This window comes from Pelmatolapia mariae, linkage group LG2 (genome assembly GCF_036321145.2).
Source record: "Pelmatolapia mariae isolate MD_Pm_ZW linkage group LG2, Pm_UMD_F_2, whole genome shotgun sequence".
NCBI classification, from domain to species: Eukaryota; Metazoa; Chordata; class Actinopteri; order Cichliformes; family Cichlidae; genus Pelmatolapia; species Pelmatolapia mariae.
The window spans coordinates 34,590,539-34,613,662 of NC_086228.1; the positions used below are offsets into that span (position 1 = coordinate 34,590,539).

The 23,124-nt window shown below is 40.6% G+C and overlaps 2 protein-coding genes and 1 non-coding gene across 3 annotated transcripts; all 3 read right to left on the minus strand.

The window, feature by feature from the left end:
- Positions 1-2,245: 2,245 nt before the first annotated feature.
- pabir2 (PABIR family member 2) lies at positions 2,246-11,422 on the minus strand. Its single transcript, XM_063499449.1, has 10 exons — positions 10,187-11,422; positions 9,992-10,070; positions 9,846-9,899; positions 9,308-9,351; positions 9,151-9,205; positions 8,765-8,866; positions 7,411-7,496; positions 7,179-7,243; positions 4,417-4,513; positions 2,246-3,995 (listed from the first exon to the last, which is right to left on the minus strand). Exons 1-10 carry the CDS (start codon positions 10,309-10,311, stop codon positions 3,857-3,859), a joined length of 846 nt encoding a protein of 281 aa, XP_063355519.1. The 5' UTR covers positions 10,312-11,422; the 3' UTR covers positions 2,246-3,856.
- On the minus strand, positions 8,942-9,098 carry LOC134646567 (small nucleolar RNA U109). The gene has a single exon (XR_010096764.1). It is a non-coding gene; the product is annotated as a small nucleolar RNA U109 (small nucleolar RNA).
- A 2,634-nt stretch (positions 11,423-14,056) lies between the features above and the next one.
- hprt1 (hypoxanthine phosphoribosyltransferase 1) lies at positions 14,057-22,487 on the minus strand. Its single transcript, XM_063487909.1, has 9 exons — positions 22,290-22,487; positions 19,105-19,211; positions 18,799-18,982; positions 17,697-17,762; positions 17,307-17,324; positions 17,136-17,218; positions 16,962-17,008; positions 16,754-16,830; positions 14,057-15,054 (listed from the first exon to the last, which is right to left on the minus strand). The coding sequence occupies exons 1-9, from the start codon at positions 22,314-22,316 to the stop codon at positions 15,007-15,009; spliced, it is 657 nt and encodes a 218-aa protein (XP_063343979.1). The 5' UTR covers positions 22,317-22,487; the 3' UTR covers positions 14,057-15,006.
- Between the last annotated feature and the right edge of the window lie 637 nt (positions 22,488-23,124).

Below are 23,124 nucleotides of genomic sequence, written 5' to 3' on the forward strand. Positions count from 1 at the left end.
TGTGAGTGGCAGGGATTCAAGTCAAAGTGGCCTTTCTAACATCAGTGGGGATTTTATTCAAAATCTAAGATGCAGTGATCAGGAGGACTCTGAGAACTTTCTCTATCACCACTTCCTGCAGAGCCGGCAGTGTGGAGCCCTGTGTTTTAGAGTTTTTACTTCAAGCTATTCAAACAAAACTGAGATACTGAAACATAGTTTAACCGGTACAAACTCCATCTCAAAACTGACTCACTGAAACTTGAAGTATATCTGTGCTTGAAACGTAACGTAACGTAATAAACATAATTTGAAAGAAAATCTACAAATTACTACAAGATTTGTGTACCTTGGATGTTTTGTTTCAGCTTCTTGGATGTTTTGTTTTAGCTTCTTATTCATCAAAATGTTGCAGTTTGAACTCCCAAAACCTTCGAAGAGAAACAAAACTGAGATTTTATCTCAGCATTTATGCTTCCCTTTAAAAAGCCCAGAGGGGAATACCAGCATGTATCCTGTAAACACCACAGCACAATCATAATGCCTCAAATAATAAATAGATTAATTACTAGGAAATTACCTGTTGCCATCTTTTCTTAGTTAATAATGTTCAGAGAGTTCAATCTTATTCTAATAAAAAACATTTACATATAATAATAACAATATTTTAATAATGATACTATTATCACAACTGCAGATACTGACTTTAGGTTGTGCACATTGTTACCATGTGGTACAACAAGCATCAGCATGAAAAAAACTGAAGTGCATTAAAATAAAATGAGAGATCCCATCCTGCAGTGAGGCTCCTGCTGTCCTTTTCTCTGCCCACACTCATGCAGGCTCTGCCCCCTCTAGCCTGCAGATGTCACTGTTGAGGCATTTTGAGCTGAATTTTTATAAATGTCCCTACATTTATCAAAATTCGGCAACCTCCTAAACCTAATTAGACCTACAACTATTAGGCTACATAATTATCTGTTGGCTAAAAACAGTCGGGCAATGTTTTTGGCACACTTTGGGCCCCTTACTACCAACTAACTATTCTTACAACCATGAACTCCTTTGCATACCAAAGTATTCTAGAGTCAATCTGTCTGAAAGGTAAAGCTTGGCTGAAAGTGGGTCATGCACCAGGACAATGATGCCAAGTATAGCAGCAGTGAGACTTGCACTACATTCCCAGAAGTATTCACTCACTCATCCAAATCACTGAATTGTCAGTGAATTCAGGGTTCCAATCACTTCCATGGTCACAGCTGTATAAAATCCAGCATCTACGCATGCAGACTGTTTCTACAAACATCTGTCAAAAAATGGGTCGCTCTCAGGAGCTCAGTCAATTCCAACATGGTATCATGATAAGATGCCACCTGTGCAACAAGTCCAGTCATGACATTTCCATGACTGTTCCACAGTCAACTGTTAATGGTATTATAACAAAGTGGAAGCAACTGGGAACAACAGCAACAGTAAAATCAGAGTGGTGTCAGTGGATGCTGAGGCACACAGCCTCCTCGTTCAACATCAGTGTTCTCAAAAACGTGAAGCACTTTGTAACTCTGTTTTGAAAAGTGCTATATAAATAAAGTTTATTTTTAAATGTGCTTCTGGAAGAATGGTAAAACATTTCCATAAATTCACTCCTAAAGAGTTGAAGCTGTTATCACTATATCATTAAATCCTATGGATTAAGAATCAGATGTCACTCAAGTTCATATGTGAAGGTAGACGAGTGAATACTTTTAGCAATATTGTTTACTTCTAGAACTGGTAACACTGTAACACTACCCTGCTCCTTGATGCATCTGCATTTAATTTGTACATTTTGTTTTATGAAGTACTAAAACTGACAAAAATCAATAACTAAAAAAAAAAAAAAAAAAAAAAAAAAAAAAAAAAAAAATGCACCAAATGTCCTATAAAAACACTGGTAATGTAATTTATGAAATGTGAAAATTGCAATTCAGATTAAACTTTTCCATTTCCATGTTTTCCTATATTTATTGTTTTCCCCATTTTATTTTCCCCATGCATTATTTTTATATGGATTTTTTAAAATATGATATCCAGTGCATTTAACTGGATATTTCTTTGATTCATTCCTCATTTTTTCTGGATTTTTGGCAGTCTTAAACTAAGAAAAACCCCACAAACTCCAATTTCCGTTGCCGTTGGACTAATATTTTGGGAATTTCTTTTTATTTTGGTAGTTTTGGTCTTCCATATACGAGCGCTAATAAAGAAGAAAACACTGATACAAAAGCATAATGAAATAATTTATTTACTCCTGATGTCCGCTACAATAGCAGTCACAAAAGACGAGCATAGGCATGGTGTTAGCCAGCTTGGCAGATTACAGCCTCTATTACAGACATACAGTAAAGCATATCATTTGCTAAGTTCATGCCCTGAACACTTCATAAAATGAGCATAAGAAAAGAACGCATCGTGAAGGGAACAAAAACAAAACTTTAACAGCCGGGCGAGCAGAAACCCCCAACATTTTCCTATTTGCATAAAAAAAAGGGAGAAAAACAAAAACATTCAGTATGTGAACTGCAACCACACTTGTTTAAATTAGAAGGGCACACTTCCATAAAATGATTTACAATCACTTCCTTTTTGTATATAAACATTTAAGGTTACAGAGCCACAGAGGGGTTTGGAAGTATGGAGTTATACGGATGGATATGAACACTGGGGTCAGGTCAAATGAAACCAAATTTAGGTGCAAATATCACAGTGCAGGCTTTAACCTCTACATATTGTAGTCCTTGGACTTTTTTCTTCAAATTTAGTTTTAGTCATTTCCTGCTTAAGACTCACACAGGCTGAAACACTACAGGACCGAGCATCCTGTGCAATACGCATTGAGGAAAAAAAAAAAAAAAGAAAGAAAGAAAAGTGTAACCACAGCAGAAAGAGCAGTCTCTTTACTCACAATGTGATGGTGCTGGTTTTTTGCCTCGTGTTCCAGCAGTCACTTGATTTGGTGTAAATGACAGCACAGATGGTTTACTGCAGATAGAACGCCATCACAATTCAATTTTATAACAAATGTGTTGTCCATAATAAGAACACTTTGCCAGAAGGAACAAAAGAAAAAAAAAAAAAGAAGTCATATTTTCATACTTCTATCTACAAAAATCATCCTGGTAAGAACACAGGAACTTTTAGTGTTGAGACTACCAGGAATGATCATGATTTACCACTGGGTGCATTAATTGCTCAGAATTACCAATTAAAGTAGCAGCAAATCATTTTTTTGGAGCTGAAGGGGAGGGGAAAAAAAAGAAAGAAAAGAAAATGCAAACACCACAGTTCACAGCCTATACCATAAAAATATTTAGAATATCTGCTCAATATCTGAAGCAGGAAAACAATAAGTTAAATCTTTTCTTACAAAATCTGCAGACTGTGTGCACACCAAGGCCAGTGGGCCAGACATTTTCCAGCACAAAAACAGGGAAATATACACATCCAAGTAGTCTTTATATGTCCAGTGCTCAATGTCTCTCTCTCTGGTGAGGGGAACTGGCAGGACAGATTTACACAACAGCCACTTATAAGTATCCCTACGAAGCCTGGCACCATCCAAGATCAATTAGCAGCTGGTGCGCGCAGCGACTTCCCTCAGTCCTAGTTTTACTAGGATTACCTCTTACACAAAAACATCCATGGCTGTAGTCTCCTTAAAATCGAGACCCTCCATAAAAGGTAGCCATAAAAACAGCCAGTCAGAAGAAAGTGTGGGGAAAACTCCACTTGAAGGAAATGTAGTTGGCGATGTGAAGGGTCTGAAAAGGAAACCGGTTCCCTGGAGAGAAGTCTTTTCCACTATTTTTTTTTTTCCAAAGTCTTAGATATCCCATGCTCATTTGGGAGACAAATCCTGGAGAGAAGCAAAGGGTGAGTTGCTGGACGAGGAAGGAGACACTCCCTCCATTTTGCCTGGCGAGTCGGTGGAGGAGCCCACGCTGCTGAGGCTTCCATCCAGTAAATCTGGAGAGTGACTGAGAGGGAAGAAAAAGGTAGTCTTCAGTAAGGCTTGCATAACTTATTCACCCTGAATGAATGCACTGCTCAAAATCTCAAATGTTAGCACTCACACCGACTCAACTTTGAGACAGAATCGCCCCAGAATCAATATACTTCGATTTCTATGGGAAGTAAATAGTTCTTAAATAAAACTGCTGCCAGTGAGGTGACTGCCATTTGATTCCAATCAGGATCAACAAGGCTCAATAAAATCCCCTATTAATTACTCAGATCCTCTTCATGTAGGGGTTTCCTTGTTTTTCCATTTACGAGATGGTGACTAGTAATCAAGCTTGGCTTTTACAGCCAGTGTGTCTGCCTACCTGCCTCAGCACTCAAAAGCTCATCATTATCTAAGCAGCTTCTTATTTGTTGATGGGCCTGAGAGTTACTTACCAGGAGCTGAGATCTGACAGGTTGGAGACGTCCGAGGACAGCATGGTGGTGGTCCCCTGGAAGAGCCTCTTGGGTTGACTCTCCGTTTCCATCTCACCTGCAGAGTAAAAGGCGTCCAACATTTAGAAATCGACACATGAGCTGTGCGACTATTCACAAAAGAGCCAGGCAGATGAACAGGAAAGGTTTACACTTGGTGAACTTTTACGTAGTAACTTCCATACTGATTAACAGCACGTTCAATCTGCAGCGTGGCAGTGTTTTGTCAACAGAGGACCACAAAGTACATAAGCACACACCAACACACACAAAATCAAAACAAATGTCATGTTTAATGATTAAGGCTTCAAATGTGAACCTCTCAGAATTTGCATATTCCAATAGGTTTACTCTACTTTACCCGTCTGTGTGTATACACAGGTACACATTTACTGGCTACAGCATCGGTCAATGGCAGCAGCAACAACCAGCCTGAGCTGGTTGTGACACTTATTACCCTCTCATATAATGTTATTTCAGTTTAAAACAATCAGGTTAGAATGATTTAATATTCTCGCACTGATTTACTCAATTTAGAAATAACATGCAGTCAGTCTGTTGACTGAAGAGCAGGTTGATTTCAGATGACTCAGACTGAGACTTTGAGTTGAGACTGCTCGTCAGACATGTAACCAAACCGAGTTGTGTGTCATTAACATTTAGTGTCCAGATCACAAGTCAAATGCTTTTGTTTTTCCTTCCAAGAATCTTTATTTCCATGAACCATTATAGATACTGTTTAACCACAGATATGGCACACAAGCACAACATCATCAAGTCTGTTTGGAAAATATTTCGAATCTCACGTATAACATCGGCTGGCATGTCCAGCCCTATTAGGCTGTTCGATATAACGAGATATATCAGATGAAACATCTATCGTTTCATTTTACGCTATCGTTTGTTTCGTGGTGTCGCAAAATAAACTGTTTACAGCAATATTTTTTCATTGTGTTGATGGTCAATGTAGAATTTCTTTAAGTTCTCTCTTTCTCTTTTATTTCATATAACCACACTACGCATGCGGCTGTTTTTAAGTGTTGTCATTAGCAACAACAACGGTAAAATCATTGCGTGGCTCTGCCGTCCGCTTGTTTATTTCCCCACATAAACCTTTCACAATAAAGTTGGAGATCCTGTTCAGATTTTTCAAAAAAACCCAAAACTGAATCACACAAAAGAGCCGTCAGGTGCTAAAAATAAACCTTAGAACAGGCTTTTCCCTGCAGCACGCCGTGTAATAAATACTCAATGAAAATTGCGGCCGTACCTCGACTCCAGGTACACCACGCCCAGCTGAAAACACTTTAACCAAGTCGAGCTGCCCGAGATTCACAGAATTTACAGAAAATGTAAAAATTTTGTGATATATTTCGTTGTCAGGACGATAAATGTCTCATATCAAGATATGAGATTTTGGTCATATCACACAGCCCTACCAGCCTAACAAGCATTTCCTGCACCACAGCGCTTAATAAATTAACTTCATCAATATAAAGACCACAGAAGACTCATCTCCAGAACATCTGTCCTCTAGTCTAAGAACATTGATGATTAACAGAAATATGCATTTCATACCATTTAAAATGTATTCAATTCTTAGATGTCCCACATTTGTTTACAAATATATTCTTCATTACAATCAAAGCTTCAAGGCCGACATGTCGAACAGATGGCTTCTGACTACGGTCGTGCTGATGGACGATAACATCAGAGCTCACCAATCAAGACGACTTTCACCTCATTTCCCCTTTGATGCATTAAATTAAACATTATCAGATTCTTAATAAATTGAATTTGCTTCACTCAAGTTCCAAGTTGCATGTTCACATCCCTCCCATAACCAACACTTTCAACACAGATATGTCCGAGTGCACACAGGTTCATGCCCAGACTTCCGCAGGTTTTCAAATCGATCATCATTATATGACAGAAGACACTAACAGGATACTTCTGACTGCATGATGGTTTAGAAATGAGCCCACTCACCAGTTTTTTTGCTTTTTGGGGGAATTTTTTTGACACATTGTGCTTTATAGAGGGTGGATAGTGCTGCCATAATGGAGGGACTATAGATCAAATCATCCAACCCTAGTTCCAACCATAAATGATCAGAAACCCTTTTTAACCCTTCGCTGTGACCTTTCAGTGTAATCTCACGTAGACTGAATGGTGTGGAAGGTCACAGCCTATTGAGTTAAAACCAGTTTCTGGTTATGGTGTAGATTTCCTAAATAAGTCTAAATCAGGCATTAATCACTGGATGTGAGCACCAGTCTCTCAAGTCAAAACCGATGAACACCTTGGCCATGATTAACTCCTCCCTCAGCAAGGTGTTGTAAAATAAAGTGGCCCCTGATCCCACAGCGAGAACAATGTGCAGAGGTTACACCAGACAAGTCAGAGGACTGACGCCTAAACCCTAAAAACATAAAAATATGCTTAAGGTAGCTAAAGTTTGTTTTAGGACGCCACCAGCAAACTGATGCGATTACAGCTCGTCTCCTTTGAGTGGGAGGTCAATCTCATAATCTCCGTATAAACACAGAGGGTCAGAGGTTACAAATGCCAGGATGTACACACACTCAAATCGGCTACCAAAACAGAGAGCAGAGGTAGGTCTGATTGCAACACTCAGAGGGAGTGTGCCCGTTTGCTGCTGCATTAATGTGCAAAGCCTCCCTTACACAGAGCATTGAAAGCATGTCTAAAGCATGACTCACCTTTGCGTTTTATTGGACCGAGTATGCTGGCTCTGATGCAGTTGATCGGGCTTTGACTCCGCCGACTGAACAAGACAGAAAACAGGCACAATTAAAATCAATACATTTGGAAATACAGCAACAAACTGTGAGCATGAGCTGAAGTTGCAAACATAATTGTGCAAAGTCTGTAATTGACAGATTTTAACTCTTTATCTTTAAGCTGTGACAGCTCAAAAGAATTGGTACTCACCCAAATCGCCGTGTTGGGCTGGGTATTGGGCTGGGAGTGAGACCATTGCTGCTCACCAGAATTTGTAGTGAAGGAGAGAAACACTGCTGCTTGTAAGAGGGGGAGAGCAGAAAGCATAGACAACCCATTAGATAAATCTGCAACTGATAACATTCAAGTGCTGCAAAATTACTGCTTAATCGTTATCTTTTTGTTCTAATATTTTAGAGTTCCTTATATGTTTAATGTCAAAAGAACCTCTCAAAAACATCTGACTTCATTGTACCAAAAGAATTTAGACAAAAAAATAAATAAATATTGGCTTCTATATACAAAATCTAACATGAAACAATAATTAAAGTGGGCCCATTATGAAGTAAGACATACCACTTTGCAACTATCACGGGAGTACTTGTTTGGTCAGTAAGACACTGATAGCTGTAAGACTTTGCCTCAAAATACGGATTTAAAAACCCTAAAATTTAACTTCTATCGTCATCTTTGCTGTTGTAGAATTCTCTCTCAGATGTTAATAATCCTTATGAGACAAACACCAACTTCAGACTGCTCCAAATACTCAGTTTTAGATTGTTTTACATGGTCACCTCAGGAGGGGGACAAATAAAGGAAGAGGAGCAAGAATTGTTTGTTTCAGACCACGGAGACATTAAAGTGTAGTGCTAATATAAAAATCCGAGTTGTTTTGTGGAGCTGGAAATAAGCCAAATGAATCTCTTAAGAGAAAACGTTGCATCTTGGAGCTGCAGCAAACTAAAAGCCTTTTTCCACTAGTACCTAATTTGGCTCAACTTTGGTTGGTTTCCACTACAATCTGGTAACACCTGATGTGCATGAGGTTGTTAAAGCAATGCAGCCGAAAGTCCCGTGAAGTCATGTGTATGAGACATGAACACCACAACACGTTGAGGCGATGGTGCATCCGCCGCTCGGTCTACAGCTTTTTGCCAGACTCTGGGATCACGCTCGTTGCTGGGTTTAAAAGAGGGACGTTTTGATTTTCACGAAGGAGACCCTCTCATGACTCATCAAGTGATGCCACTGACTAGCCAATCTGTGAATGCAGTCTGCTGGCGTCACATTTCCGGATCACATCGGCTCTTTTCACCAGGCACTACCGCATAATGGAAAACCTACAAATGGAGTTGAGCTGTGCTGAGCCAAACAGGTACTAGTAGAAAAAGGCTAAAGGCTTAAGAAGCTCCTGCTTCACTGCAGCCAACTGTTCCCTGCAGGCTGCACATAAATTATTAGTCAACTGGGTTAAGGCAAGTAATCAAAATGATTTGCCTAGATCTAGTTAATGAAACTATAATGCGATAACTGTGTGACTAACCACAGTTAATGTCAGACGTACCTTTTTTCCTATTCCTCTGGTTGGGGACGGGGCTGGAGACACAGGCACAAAGTCGATTCGCTTTGGAGATGAAGATACAGGCTTTTCCAAATCATTGTCACTCTAAAAAAAACATTAAAGATTTCACAGTTCACCGTGTGTTTACAGCATCCTTTGGTCCAATAGTAACAGCACTGCAAGTGTGGGAGTATTATACTACCAACTCAGCCTGACCTTTAGAGACTGGTGGCCCTGTTAACTCCCAGTTATTTCAGCGTTACTCTAGCATGTTTCTACTTGTCCTCTCTATAGTAACAAAGAGAGACCAAGAAAGGCCAGGGGCCAAAACATGCAAAACTGCCTGTCAGCAGAACATAATCAGCAACATATATGGACAGAGTTTTTACCAGACTAAGGCTTTCCTCCCAAGAATGGCTCATCTGCATAGCAGCTTGAACTTCCCTGAGTGCACAACAACAATCAGAACATGGAGTCATCAGCCTGTCACCATCAACACAGCAGATCTCCTCATTCAAACACTGTGTGTATAAATGGATAACTTACCGTTCATGTGCAGTTTCTCTGTTCATCACATCTATGCCCTCTTCCTACAAGAGAACAAAAGAGACCCAAAGGTTAAAACACATTAGCCACCATCACATCATTTGAACTTTTCTGAGCTATGTTCTTTAAAGTGGACCCATTACGTTTTCCCCCTGGATAAAAATGATATGTACTCTTATTAAAATATTATTAAATACGGCAGAGCGAGAGAAAGACATCTTTTTTTGATGGAGGCCAAGAAGAAGCGCTTCAGTTCACAGTACAAGATTAACAAGTCCATTTCAGGCTCAGTCTTATCTCAGATGCTACAACTGAACCACTCCCCACCACCCACACCCATGTGTTTTCTTATGGAAATCAAGACTTGCCCTGCAGGAGTGTGATACTAATAGTTGATCAGCTTGTTAAGATCACGGACCCTGTGAATGCCTAAAGAGGTTGCGCTTGCATGTCTCTCACTACAGCCGACGTAGACATTGGTCTGAAGAGCTCAACTTCCACAGGAATTACTTGTACTGCAACCACCTCAATTCCTTACTTGTTTAATTTGATGAAGTCTGGTACTCGGGACCCGAATGGGCGATGAAGGAACCTGTAAAAAGAGGATACGGCTGATGAGTAAACACTCATTACAGTAACTCAGGCATGTCAATCAAGTCAGTATGTGTTTATGAACCACTGTACCATGTTGGGCCTGTTCACAACTGTAGTGCTATTTCTCCGGCACCGTAGGACCTCCTTCTGGAACACCTGGGAGTTATCACTGCAAAGACGAATTATGAACGCCTTTAACCGTCATGTCAATGCAAATGAACTTATTTCAATGTGTGAATGAGGAAAGACTTAATTTTGCAGTAAATTAAAGTCAGATTGCTCTACCTTAATCCATTTATCATGGGTGCACTGTTGGATCTTCTCAGGTGTCCATCGCTTGGAACTATGGAAGCTGGGATTTCCAGATCCAGTTCCATCTTTTCTTGTGGCATGACTCCTGAGCGGTTCATTTCGCTAAATAACGCTTCACCACCACCCCTCACCGATTCAACAACTTAAAATGGCGAACCGACTCAGTAAAGTTACATTACTGATCTTCAACCTGTGCAAACTTTACATGTTCTTGGAGCAATATGAGTAAACAGACACTTGAGCTCACCTAAGACAAGCCAACACAGTGTAGGTAACTCTCGGCAATCTGCAAGGCCCCGTGCCCAGGGTGACTCCGGTGCTGAAGCAAACTAACGCTGTATATGTACCATAACAGCGTCCAGTCCACAAAGCAGCCGTGTGTTCTTCGAAGCTGCCCCTCATCAACCCTGTCTGTAACGCTGTGACCGGTCACCAACTTTCCTGATGGATTGTTAGAGAGCCATGGCTATACACACCGCACAATGCCTACTAACAGTTGGTCTGCTGGTGCAAGGCAGCAGTTTGTGACGACTGGATCCAAACTACCGCTGCATGTTAGCGCCTTAAATGAGCTAGCCGTAGTTAAACTAGCCAAATGGTCGCTCTGTCCACCAACTGAACGCTCGTCTTTCAGTCTACTACAAACGACATTAAAATAGCCGAGCTACATGTAGTGATGCTCATCAGCCTACCCTGCAGCTAACACCGCACAGCTAGCTAATGGAAGCCAGTTGGCTCAGCGACAACAAGAGTCCAGCTACCTAGCCCGATAAGCTAACTAGCTAAGTTAACCACAATGCCATTTTCAGAAAGAGAGAGGCCGGGTCACCGTCTCACTTCACGTTTTGTCCATCAGCCTGGCAGCTACAACTGCACACAAGACGAATTAATCCGTGTCAGCTTGAAATATTGTCCACAGACTATCAAAAAAATAAACCCTTCTGCTGGGCACCTCCAAGAATGAACCAGATCCCCCAGATGATCACACAAGAGCTAAAAGCTAGCAGCGAAGTTCACGCCCCCTTTTTAAGCGTTAGCAGGCCTGTCCAATAAAAGCGCTCCATTAGCCGGCGTGCTCAGGCGGAAAGTATTGTGCTCCATCCGTGCGTTTGTTCCCCTCCAATTTCCATACATGCAAACGGTTTCACGGCAAGCCCCAGTATTCACCAGTTCCACAAAGAAATCAGAATTTACTGTGGCACACAAAGACGGCTAACGACGAGATAGTTTGTCAGAGACAGCTATGTTTGTCTTACTCCGGATATTGTTTATATCCTTCCTTGTGATCAATAAAGATTAATTGAAAAAGAATGGTATACAATTTATGAAGTATAGTCTCAATGTTTTCTGTAAGGACACTTTTTTCAGATCTATAATATAATTATAGCTAAAAGATTTCAGTAAGGTTTTACTGCAGTAAAATTTTACTGCAAAACAAACACCTCAACAGGTCTTGAGACAACGACAAGAGGCCCTGTACAGGCTTGGATGGACTCTCCTTACTGTTTTCACGGGTTACTTACTACCTGCAGATAACCATGTTTATTATGGTGCCAGTTTTGTGGTCATAAATGAAGTGAAGCTTGCAGTGAGGAGGCAAACTAGGCAGAGAAAAGTGGTTAATTTAAGGCTGGGTCTTGATAAGCATCATGAAACACAGCTGGTTATGGTTAAGATTAGTCTCAGTTTGAGGTAAGAGGAAACACACAGTTTCCATTAGAAGTGACACATGAAACTGGAATATAATCGAGTGCTTAGAGTTAAAATAACATCCAGTCAGTATGAAAACAAATGTGAGGAGCGGTGCATCTGCAAACATGAGTGGCTTTTCGTCAACAGCACAAATTAAAAACCACAGTAATTATTAATTAGTGGTTGGCACTCTTGCCTCAGAGCAAGAAGGTTGCTGGTTAGCTGGAGCCTTCCTGTGTGGGCTTCCCCCCACAGTCTAAAGACACAGGGGCGTAATTTCCAGAGGGGGTTAGGGGGGTTATGACCCCCCCAATAATCAGACCCAACCAATATAACCCCCTCAATAAAATTATGAATTATCTTGCATAAATAGGCTGTTGATTTTCTTTACTCATTTCAGGTATTACCAGCAAAATAGTTGCATGTTTAATGATCTGGGAATTTACCCAGATTTATTTATTTACTTAGACAGAGATCTTGACCCCCCCACAATGTTCAGCACAAAGTTACGCAGATGTAAAGACATGCATGTTTGCTCTAGGAAAAATGTCTTTCTCTTAGTCCTTTGATGGACTGGATACATTTTCAGAGCATACCCCATCTCTTGCCCCATGACAGCTATGATGGGACCTTTCATTTTAATGGCGAGAGACAGAATATGAACAAACAACAACATCCTGTAAAAGTTATGAATTGAGTTGCATGTCACTCAGTGTCACAAATAAGTATTTGATCTTCTCCAACCCAGCAAGAATTCTGCCTCCTAAAGATTGATTGATTGAAGTCTCTCCACTACCATGGGCAAGACTGTCAAAGGACATCAGGGAAAAGACTGTAGACCTGTACAAGGCTGTAATGGGCTACAAGACCATAAAGTCTTGGTGAGAAGGCGATAACTGTTGGTGAGATTATTTGAGAATTGAATAAGTATCACATGACCATATATCGCTCTTCGTCTGGGGCTCCCAAGGTCAGGATGATCATGTGAAGGGTGGTGAATCGGTCCAAAACTACACAGGAAGAGCTTCTTAATGATCTTAAGGCAGTTGGGACCACAGACACCAAGAGCACCGTTGGTAACACACTACGCAGTAATGTGCTGAAATCTTGCAGTGCCCACATAGTTCCCTTGCTCAAGAATGCACATGTATACGCCGGTTTTAAGTTTTCTAGTGAACATTTAAATGATTCAGAGGTTTGGAACAAAGTGCTGCATTTAGATGAAACCATAATCAAGCTCTTTGGCATCAACTTGGCCCACTGTATTTTGGAGGAAGAGAAATGCTGAGTTTGACCCAAAGAACACCATCCTCACAGTCAAGCACGGAGGTGGGAACATGATGCTTTGGGGTTGTTTTTCTAGTAAGAGTGCAAGAGGGGCCAGTGGACAGAGACATGTACCGTTAAATCCTGGACCAAGTCCTATTCCCTCAGCCACAACACCTGAAGATGGGTCGTGGATGGGTCTTCCAGCGTAACACTGACCAAAAACAAGCCAGAGGCAACAAAGACGTGGCTAAAGAAGAAGCACATTATGGTCATGAAGTGGCCTAACCAGTCTCCAGACCTCAGTCTAATGCAAATCTGCAGAGGGAGCTGAAGCTTCAAGTTGCCAGGCAGCAGCCAAGAAATATAAAGGATTTAGACTTTCTGTAAAGAGGAGTGGAACAAAATCCCTCCTGTGTGCAAACGTCTTACTGCTGTGCTTGGCAACAAGGGTTTCTCCACCAAATACTGAGTCATCTTTTGCTTAGGGATCAAATGCTTATTTCACTCAACGACATGGAAACCAGTGTATAACTTTTATGTAATGTGTTGGGTTTTTCTGGATATTTGGTTAATATTCTGTCTCTCTCCATTAAAATGCAACTGCTATAAAATTACAGATTTTTTGCAAGAGAGAAAACTTAAAAATCTTACAAATCATCAGGGGACCAAATAATTATTCCCCAATGTCAGTTTCAATTTTCAAATGAAGATCAGACAACAGGACCTCAAATGTTCATGATCTTAATGAGCGAAGTTAGAAGACCATATCTTGGCAGCATCATTGTCTCTGTCAATATCTATATTTTTTGGCACTTCGTATTTCAATATAACAATAACTTGCTGTAATAGTAAAATGAAAAACTTTCTTTCAGGTTTGGTGTGGAAAAATTTAATGGCTGGAGCTGCAACACTGACGATTACAGAACATTCAATTTAGCGAAACTGCAAACAAAAAGGATATTTTTAAAAAAGGGGCCTTTAATTAAATTATGCCTGAATAAAACATATGTAGATACAGATTAGGAATTTCAAATATTCAAATGAAAGATTCTTAACCATTAACAGTTTGTGATTGAATATCTGCAGCATTAAAAGGATCACCTTTCATGTTACACAAAGGAAGTGCATGTCTCTAAAGCTTTGATTTCATTCATTTTCATAAATTTCTTCTCAGGTTTACCAATGTCTACATAATTTAATCAGGGACAGCAGCAATTTACTTTTCTACCTAATGTGTCTTCAGCGTTACAAAACACAGTACCGTAGAAAAGTGAAGTATTCTCCCAAAATATACACACACTTCAATAAAATTTAACTTCCTCTTCAGGTGTCCCATAAAAAAACAAGCACATTTTAATAGTTTCAGGTAGAATTACACAAACACAAAAATAATAATAATAATAACAATAATCATTTTACACAAAATACAAAATATGAAAGAGGAGGTTGTAAATCTTATGGCAGCACAACAATTACGTGACTGCACTTGAAGCTAGCAGCATTTCCCTAAAATGCTCTCAATTAAAAAAAAAAAAAGGAATGAAAGTGGGGACCATAAAAGCAATATTCTAATTCGAGGTGAAGCTGGGATTCATTCTATCAAACCCAGACGTGATTCTTTCTCAGGCAATCGAATTCAAAAAGTTGAAACCTTTGCGTGTCCATGCGTGGTGATTCAAACACAAACACGGGATTATCACGTTGGGTGTATCCTCAGGGACCCTGAGCAAGCCGATTATATTCTCGTGACACAATACAAAGCAATGAAATATAACATCGATGCTAAATGGAAATGAAATAACCAAATGTTGAAAACTGTTACGAGGTGCTCTTCATGCTTTGTACTTCTCCTTCCCTGTTTCACTAATGACGCAGATATGCTGGAAAAGAAAAGAAAAAATACAGCACTGCAGCAGAGTGTCTTACTTCTGTCAGAGATGTATAAAGAGAAAAATAGTTTTAAAATATGAGTTACAGTACTAGGAAAAGTCTTGAGCCACTTCTTATATTTTGCTAGGAAATTAGGAAACGGCTGTAGCGATTTACAGAAACGAAAACAGAAATGGAACTACAATATAGAGAGCAAAAACAGAGTTTGTACAAATGCAACAAACTTGAAAGTCAATATTTGTTATGACCACGTTTATTCTTCCACACAGCCTGAATTCTTATGCTGAAAAGTTAAGCCGTTCTTGGTATTGCATACTGGATCAAAATCTGACACTACTTTTCTATGTTCATAATAATGTCCATTAGTTTTAACCAAATCTCCAACAACAACACCGTGTTTTATAGATGGCTGTAAACACTGAGAGTTGTTCTTCTCTCCTGACCTCCTGCACTCATACTCCAACGAGTTGAACAAAAAAAAAAAAAGTTTGTTCTCCCCGTGTTTGCGTGGGTTCCCTCCGAGCACTCCGGCTTCCTCCCACCGTCCAAAGACATGCAGTTTGTGAGGATAGGTTAATTGATTAGTCTAAACTGCCCATAGGTGTGAATGCGAGAGTGAATGTGAGTGTGAATGGTTGTCTGTCTCTCTGTGTTAGCCCTGCGACAGACTGGCGACCTGTCCAGGGTGTACCCTGCCTCTCGCCCTATGACAGCTGGGATAGGCTCCAACACCCCCCGCGACCCTGAAAAGGACGAGCGGAAGCGAATGGATGGATGAACTGCCTGGGAACTGGAATCAGTGTTCTTGACTCTGACAGGCCGGTCAGATCTGACTACCAGATGATCTGTTTCGTGTATGTACAACACACACACACACACACACACACACACACAGTGGTGCTGGGAAATAGTTGTGCACACTCTTACAGCCACATGCTAATATGTTGCTTAAGCTCTTCACTGTGAGATCGATTGAAACAAAATCATCAGTAGAATTCATAACAAACCCAATAATACACTTAAAATCACCCTCACCCAGCTAAACGTGGACATTTTAAAGAATCTGACAACGTCAAAGTGCCTAAAGCTCAAACCATCCAGAACTCAGAGTCAGCCACAAGCCAGCGGCCTCAGTATGAGCACAGGGCCGAGGCAGTTAGGAAGAAAATTATAAAGACAAGTGGAAAAGACAAAGACTTGAAACTGATATAAGAACAAAACTGATATTTGTTTTGTTCCCGTTTTGTTTGGTAAGGTAAAATGTGTCAGGTGTTTCTGCGACAGATTCCCTAAAGATATCATTTAAAATCAGTTCTTTGCCAAGTCGCCTGCAATGTGAAGAGTCAGCACTGGTTCATCCCTTGAGTTGGGTGCGTTTTTATGCTTGATTTATTCATAGGTTAGTATTAAATGGCTGGTTAAACTGGGTCAAACTGTTAACGAATACCTTTTGAGACAGGCTGCTAGTAACAAAGTGTCTAAAGACAACCTCTGGAATGAAAATGAGTGAAAAAGAAGCCAATGTCTAAAGAAAATCTTTGAGAGACCTTCAGAAAACCTGGAAAACTATGGCCCAAGATCATTTTAAAAGCTTACAATAAAGTCTAAAAGGCTTGGAAGCAAAAGAAATGAAATATTAGAGGGCTCAAGACTTTTGCACAGTACTGTTTATCTGTTTCAAATACTTACGTTTAGATCTCTAAAGTACTCGTTGTAGTCTAGCGCATAACCCACCACAAATTTGTCAGGGACCTCAAATCCTACAACTGGGAAAAAAAGAAAAGAACACGTGAAGCTTTTCTTACATCTTCATTGTTACAGTTTAACAAACTGCTCTATAAGCTGAACTTCAACCAAAGTCTGTGAGGAATTCACAAGTTACAAATAATTAACTCACAATCCGGTCGGTAGCCAACACTTCTTGGTGTTCTCTTCACCAGCAAACTGAAGACACAAACCAAAATGATGATCAAAATCTGCTCAAGCTGCTTAAAACCCCTCAGCCTGAAACACACCAGTATGAAGCAGCTTTCCAGTAGAACTCCAGCAGTTCAGTGAAGCCATGAATTACCTCGCTACTTTGACCATTTTAGGATTGTACTGTTTGAGGAGCTGCAATAACGTCTTCATCGTCTTCCCTGTGTCGATAATATCCTAGAAGCACAAGAGAGGAGCGCAGATAAGCACTACTGGAAATAACAGCTGCCTACTTTAAAACAGATGAAAAACAATCAGTACGTACCTCCACAATCAAGACATTCTGTGTGTAAGAAAAAAAGAAAACGCCATTAATCAAGTGAAAAACAAGTCATCTTAAAATGCAACTGAGCTGAATAGGAGAGCTGTGGTCTCTTGATTACACAGGGAATGATTGCAACAGTGCAAAAGGCTGTAACTATGTGGGAGCTGTTTTACTTACAATCATATAAACAGGCCTGTTTTAAATTAATGTAAGACATTTAGGAAATGATTACATGAAAACAATGGCTTTGCTTAAATGTGGATATATTTCTTTCAAATATCTGTTTATGCTGACTGCTAGCAACTATAGATAGGAGAAAAAACAAGGGGGTAAAAACCAGCCTTTAATATTTTTAATCATGTCAGTAGAGTTTTAGCTAGCCGTCTTTACCTTGCCTGTCAGAGTAGACAGGTCGTCTCCACCGATTACTTTGATTTCACCCGTCGACTGGTCATTCTGTGCAGACAAAAATAGGAAAAGAATAAAGGAAACCTTCAGACTGGCAAGAAAGAGTCTTTCACAGGGCGGCACAGAGTCGTGCAAAAGACCAGGTACACCCTTCTCGCTTCCACAGACTCTACAGCCCTCAGTTGACATGTTAAATCTTTAAGTTTGAAAAAGACAGAAGTTTTTGAAAAGCCTCTTCACAAAACATGATAATACGGTTTAACTTTCCAAAGCTGCATCTGAACAAACCACAAGACTTCTGGAACAATTTTCTTTGGAAAGAAAAGACCAGAGTGGAGAGGTTTGGCTTTAATGGGAGGCTCCACATTAGTGGAGGGGTGATGATGTGCTCGTTTTGCAGCCACAAAACGTGGACACCTTGCAGTCATTGAATCAGCCATGAACTCTTCTGTATACCAGAGTATTCTAGAGTCAAATATGAGCCCAACTGTCTGACAGCTAAAGCTTGCATGATGCAAGAGGACAATGATTGCAAGCACAGCAGCAAAACTACAACAGAATGGCTGAAAAAGAAAAATCAATGGCTCAGTCAAAGTGCAGACCTCAACCTGACTGCAATGCTGTGGCAGGAGCCTAAGAGAGCTGTGCATAAACAAATGGACTGATGCAACAAGAAGGTCAAAGACAGAAAGTCAAACCATAAAGTCTGAAGCTGAAAAAATGATTAGAAACAACATTTATGGGTTGTTTTGAGTTCATGCAGTTTCTTCATTGCTCTAGGCAGACTTCATATTTTTTATTTATTTTATTTTAATAATTTAATTGATGTTCAGGCTTTATATTTCCAGGCATTCCCAGTGGGTTGACTGAGAGACACCGGCATGGCCTCATATGACCATCATTTATTTGTCGAATCCTTTCCCTACTGTGCTGTTTTGCATTTTACTTTTAGAATTTAAGAAACTTTTAATTATCAGCCAAACTTTTTAGTTATTTCCACTTTTTTTAAGTGTATACTCTAAGAAAAAAAAAGTTCCAAGAGGCTTTGGTGATTTAAAGAAAAACGATAAGACGGATCAATTACATAGTAGCTCTTGAGGCGTATGAAGTCGACTGTCATCGGGATGGAGCGGTCGCTGTTCCTGTTCAGAGCCTTGATGTAGTCGAGCAGGTCTGCGAAAAACTTGTAGCCCCCTTTCAGCACACAGAGAGCCACGATGTGGTGTCCACCCATTTCCTTCATGATCTCTCTGGCCAGCCTCTCAGTCCTGATATCACACGGTTTGGGGAGCAAGAAACGAATCCAAGTTTAACGGAGCACTTTCATCCACCACTTGGATGGTGCAGGAAATCTCTGGCAAGTCATAGCTCTATGAATGGGACCACCCACCTGTCCAAGATGAGTCCATGTGGGATGTACACCCTCTCCAGGTCAGCAGCATAGTGCTTTGGTATGCAGAAAAGGTCCAAGTCATAACCCTGCTCCTCATCACTGATCTGAAAATAATAAGAAGAAAAAAAACATTAGACAACATACAAAAGAATTGAAAGAAAAATCTCAGGGGGGGATTACCCAACAAGGAGCATGGGGGGGCTCATCTGACACAGGGCAACCAAGGTGAAAGAGATCAGGTTAATGGAAGTCTACTTTCCCACGAATTTTGCTGCCACACTAGTTTATCTGCCTCATTTTACACATTCACAGGGCTAATCTGCAGAGATTAGGGACGAGCTGGGTTTCCACCTAGGGCCACACTGAGACAGCCGTCTCAAGAAAAAAACCCTGGATTCTCAGAAAGAGGAAGTTTTCCAATTTGGACATCATTAAAGCGTCAATGAATCATTCCTTTGTTGCTGCTGAAGGTCTCCTCACAAACATTCTGTCCAGCAAAATACTGCCATCTGATCTTCTTCCAGAAGTGTATGCCTCTTCCTAAGGAGGTACTTGGTAATTTGTAAAATTACATTTTATGCTGCAGGTCAAACAGCAGACCACAGGAAACCAAACAACATGACTGGCATCATGTGACAGCTGCAGCACAGAGCTCGAGGAGTCGTGGGAGGGATGAAAAAACAGAGAGGAACGGTGCAGAATTTGAATCGAATACAGGAATGAACGCACCAAAACTCTGGATAACACGGTTCCTATCCTCGCGCCACGTGCGGTTACACTGAAATACAGCCTTACCCTTTAGTCCTGCTGACATGTGGGTCAGTTTGTGAACTCTTGATAAGGGCTGATACAAATCAGATGTCATCACAGTCACATGATTAGAAAGAGTATGTTCCACTGTTACTCACAGACTTGCTGTTTGTTTTAAAGATGTATTCGGTTCATTTCCTGCTCCGTATTTATATTCAAGAACACAGAAATTTATCAAACCAAACAAAAACAAAGCAAGAAAACATAGTTGTATTTGCTTTATTTGTGGGCATTTCACCCTTTATTGGACTGGACAGTGCAGAGAAGAGTCAGGAAAGTATGGAGAGAGGAGGGGGGATGAAATGCAGGAAATAAGTCAGCAGCAGGCTTGAAACCAGTACTCTAAAAGTACTCTAGCCTTCAGTATAAGTCTACTAGTCAACCATAATTTCCCTCTTGATTAGAAATGGCAGCTATTTTAAAACCTATATACATTTAAAGCCCAAAACTAATTCAGAAAATGACAGCAGACAGCACAATTATGTGCAACAAATACTATTATCAGATATTCTAAAACAGTCATAGAAACACCTTAATAAATACGTACCCCTGTAAACACACAGTGATTTGGAAATGTGCTTAACGCTGATGTGGTCTGGAACAAAGGTAATATAACTAGCAAAATGTCACTCTGCTGGTGCAACATCCTTTATCTATAGAGGACATGGAGCAGATAACAGTGAAAAGAAATCAACTTCTTTCACATACATTTACCTAATATTTTAAACTTAAGCTATGTCTCATATAATTTTTGTTATAAAGCATCAACATTTATTGAAACGCAGAAAAAAAAATCCAGTCATCCAGACTGTGGTCAAAGGAATGATGACCTTTGTGCTTGCATATTGGTCTATGTTTGACAACTTGCCAATTTTTCTTTCAATGTGATTAAGGCAACAGCACAGTAAAAATATACATTTTAGCCAAATGGACACTTTGCTTTATTATCTGTGTCTGCAAATGTTTTGGGAAATCTGTTTCCCAGAAAGGATCACAAGTACACTGGGCTTAAAATGCTGGCAACAGGCTGAAAAACAGCACACTGGTTATCTATTTACTGATTCTAGTGTAGGGGCCAGGGTAGCCTGTAGTACAGTGCACAACACAAAACACACACCAACAGATCCAGTAAGGTAGGACCTTGTACTTTGACTCAGAATGATGTAAGAAAAAGTAAATGTTACTCATCTTTTTTTAATGGCTATTTCAGTCCATCTGCGCGTCTTCTTTATTCGTAAAAATGCTTAAAATTCAGGACAGCTTGAGACTACTTTTTCCATTAGCAGAAGATAACTTTTTCCATCTGTGACATCAGCTCTGCAGTGCAGACATCCACATCAACATATCTGATGTAATGTCACACAGACTGGTGGCTAAATCTAATTTATTTCATTGCTGGGCCAATTTAATTTTCCACAATGCAATCACTGTACACCACCAAGCAGCTCTTCTACAGTTAGCTACTCTATATTTCAGACTGAAGTGGGCAAATCGAGCCAAATATCAGTAGCAATACTAGTATTGGTATGGGCTCGAAACTAGCACAATAGGATCGATACTTTGACTTGTGCTAAATTCATTATTTATTTGGAAATGGGTATAAAAATATTTATTTATAGCCTATAATACATTTAAACAACGAACTACTTATGACGTTGATTACTTATGATGGAAGGTAAAAATCACAGTGATTTGGTTGTCATTAAAATGTATTTAGAATTGTCAAATTAATGATGACATCTCCACTGCTCTCCCCTCCATCAGCTGCCTTTACGAGTAAAAAGTATCGGTATGTGTGCTGGCCCTGTATTTACTTGGTGTCGGGCCGATACCAAACTGCACGCACACTCGGGATCCTAAAAGGGTTTAAAGACACCACATTCTCATACAAGTGTGGAAGCAAGATTTATACAGAGGTCTAAAGCCGCCCCAACACCAACATAAACACAATGCTGTGCACAGTTATTTAGGAGGCATACTTAAAGGGCGTGTGCTCTAACACGCCCCCTTCTTTACCCCCTCGTTCGTTTCGAGCACTTTGTTATTTTGTATAATGGTTCTGCTGACAGACGCATACACCCGCACGTTAGTGGGTCCACCGCTTGCGTCACGTACGTAAGGCATATGTGGAGCGCGTGTCTATAGAGCACCACAGGCCACGGTGTATTGAATACAATATCCATGCAACATAAATAAAGTAAAATACAACAAAAAGTTACCAATGTGTGAGTGGTGAAGAGTACTCAGTCCACACAGGTAGCTATCATCTAATAACTGCGGCTAACAGCACGCCCACACACAGCGTGTTTGGCTGCATGCAGAGGTAACCTCCAACCACCTTCTGTCTCTTATTTCACTTGGGAAGAACTTACCACCACACAGGAGCTGGAAGTCGCCATGTCCGTGTCAGTCCCTGCCGTTAACAACGTCTGTACTCCAAGGTGCGGACTTCAGACAGAAAACGCTACAGCGTATCCTCAGCGTGATCTCGCGGACTCTTCACCCTCGCGACAGCGTACACATGGAGCAGATAGCTCCGCTGCTACCAGAGCTGTCTGTCTTCTTCCGGGTTCGCGCCTCTGCTGCCGTCCCGTTGCAAGCACGTGATCGTACGCACAAGCGCGGCGGGCAAATCGAAAAATACGGGGAGGGGTCAACTCCTCCCATCGTACGTAGGCTGTTGGAGAGCTGCCAATCAAAGAACAAAGCTCCGTGGAAATGTAGCGAACCCGAGTTTAAGAAGATTCTATTGGTCATAGATACACGATGTTGCGCACACCCACCCAGCACTTCAACCAATGACCTCACTTAAAGTTGCACTAATGAAAGAGGCTACCTTTTTAGGAGAAGCTGATCATCATTCAGGACAGGGTGTAACTTCTTCATCATCTTCTTCTTTCGGCTGCTCCCTTTAGGGGTCGCCACAGCAGATCATCTTCTTCCATCTCACTCACTCTCACTCATCTCACTCCATCTCTAGCATCCTCATACCAGCCCTCTGCAAGTCCTCCTCCACTACATAATCTTCTCTGTGGTCTTCCTCTTTTCCTCCTGCCTGTCAGCTCCATCCTCAGCATCCTTTGTACACTATCTCTCCTCTGCACATGTCCAAACTGTCTCAGCTTTTCCTCTCTAACTTTGTCTCCAACCTAAGCTGTGCCTCTGATGTACTAAATTCTAATCCTGTGCATTCTGGTCACTCTCAAT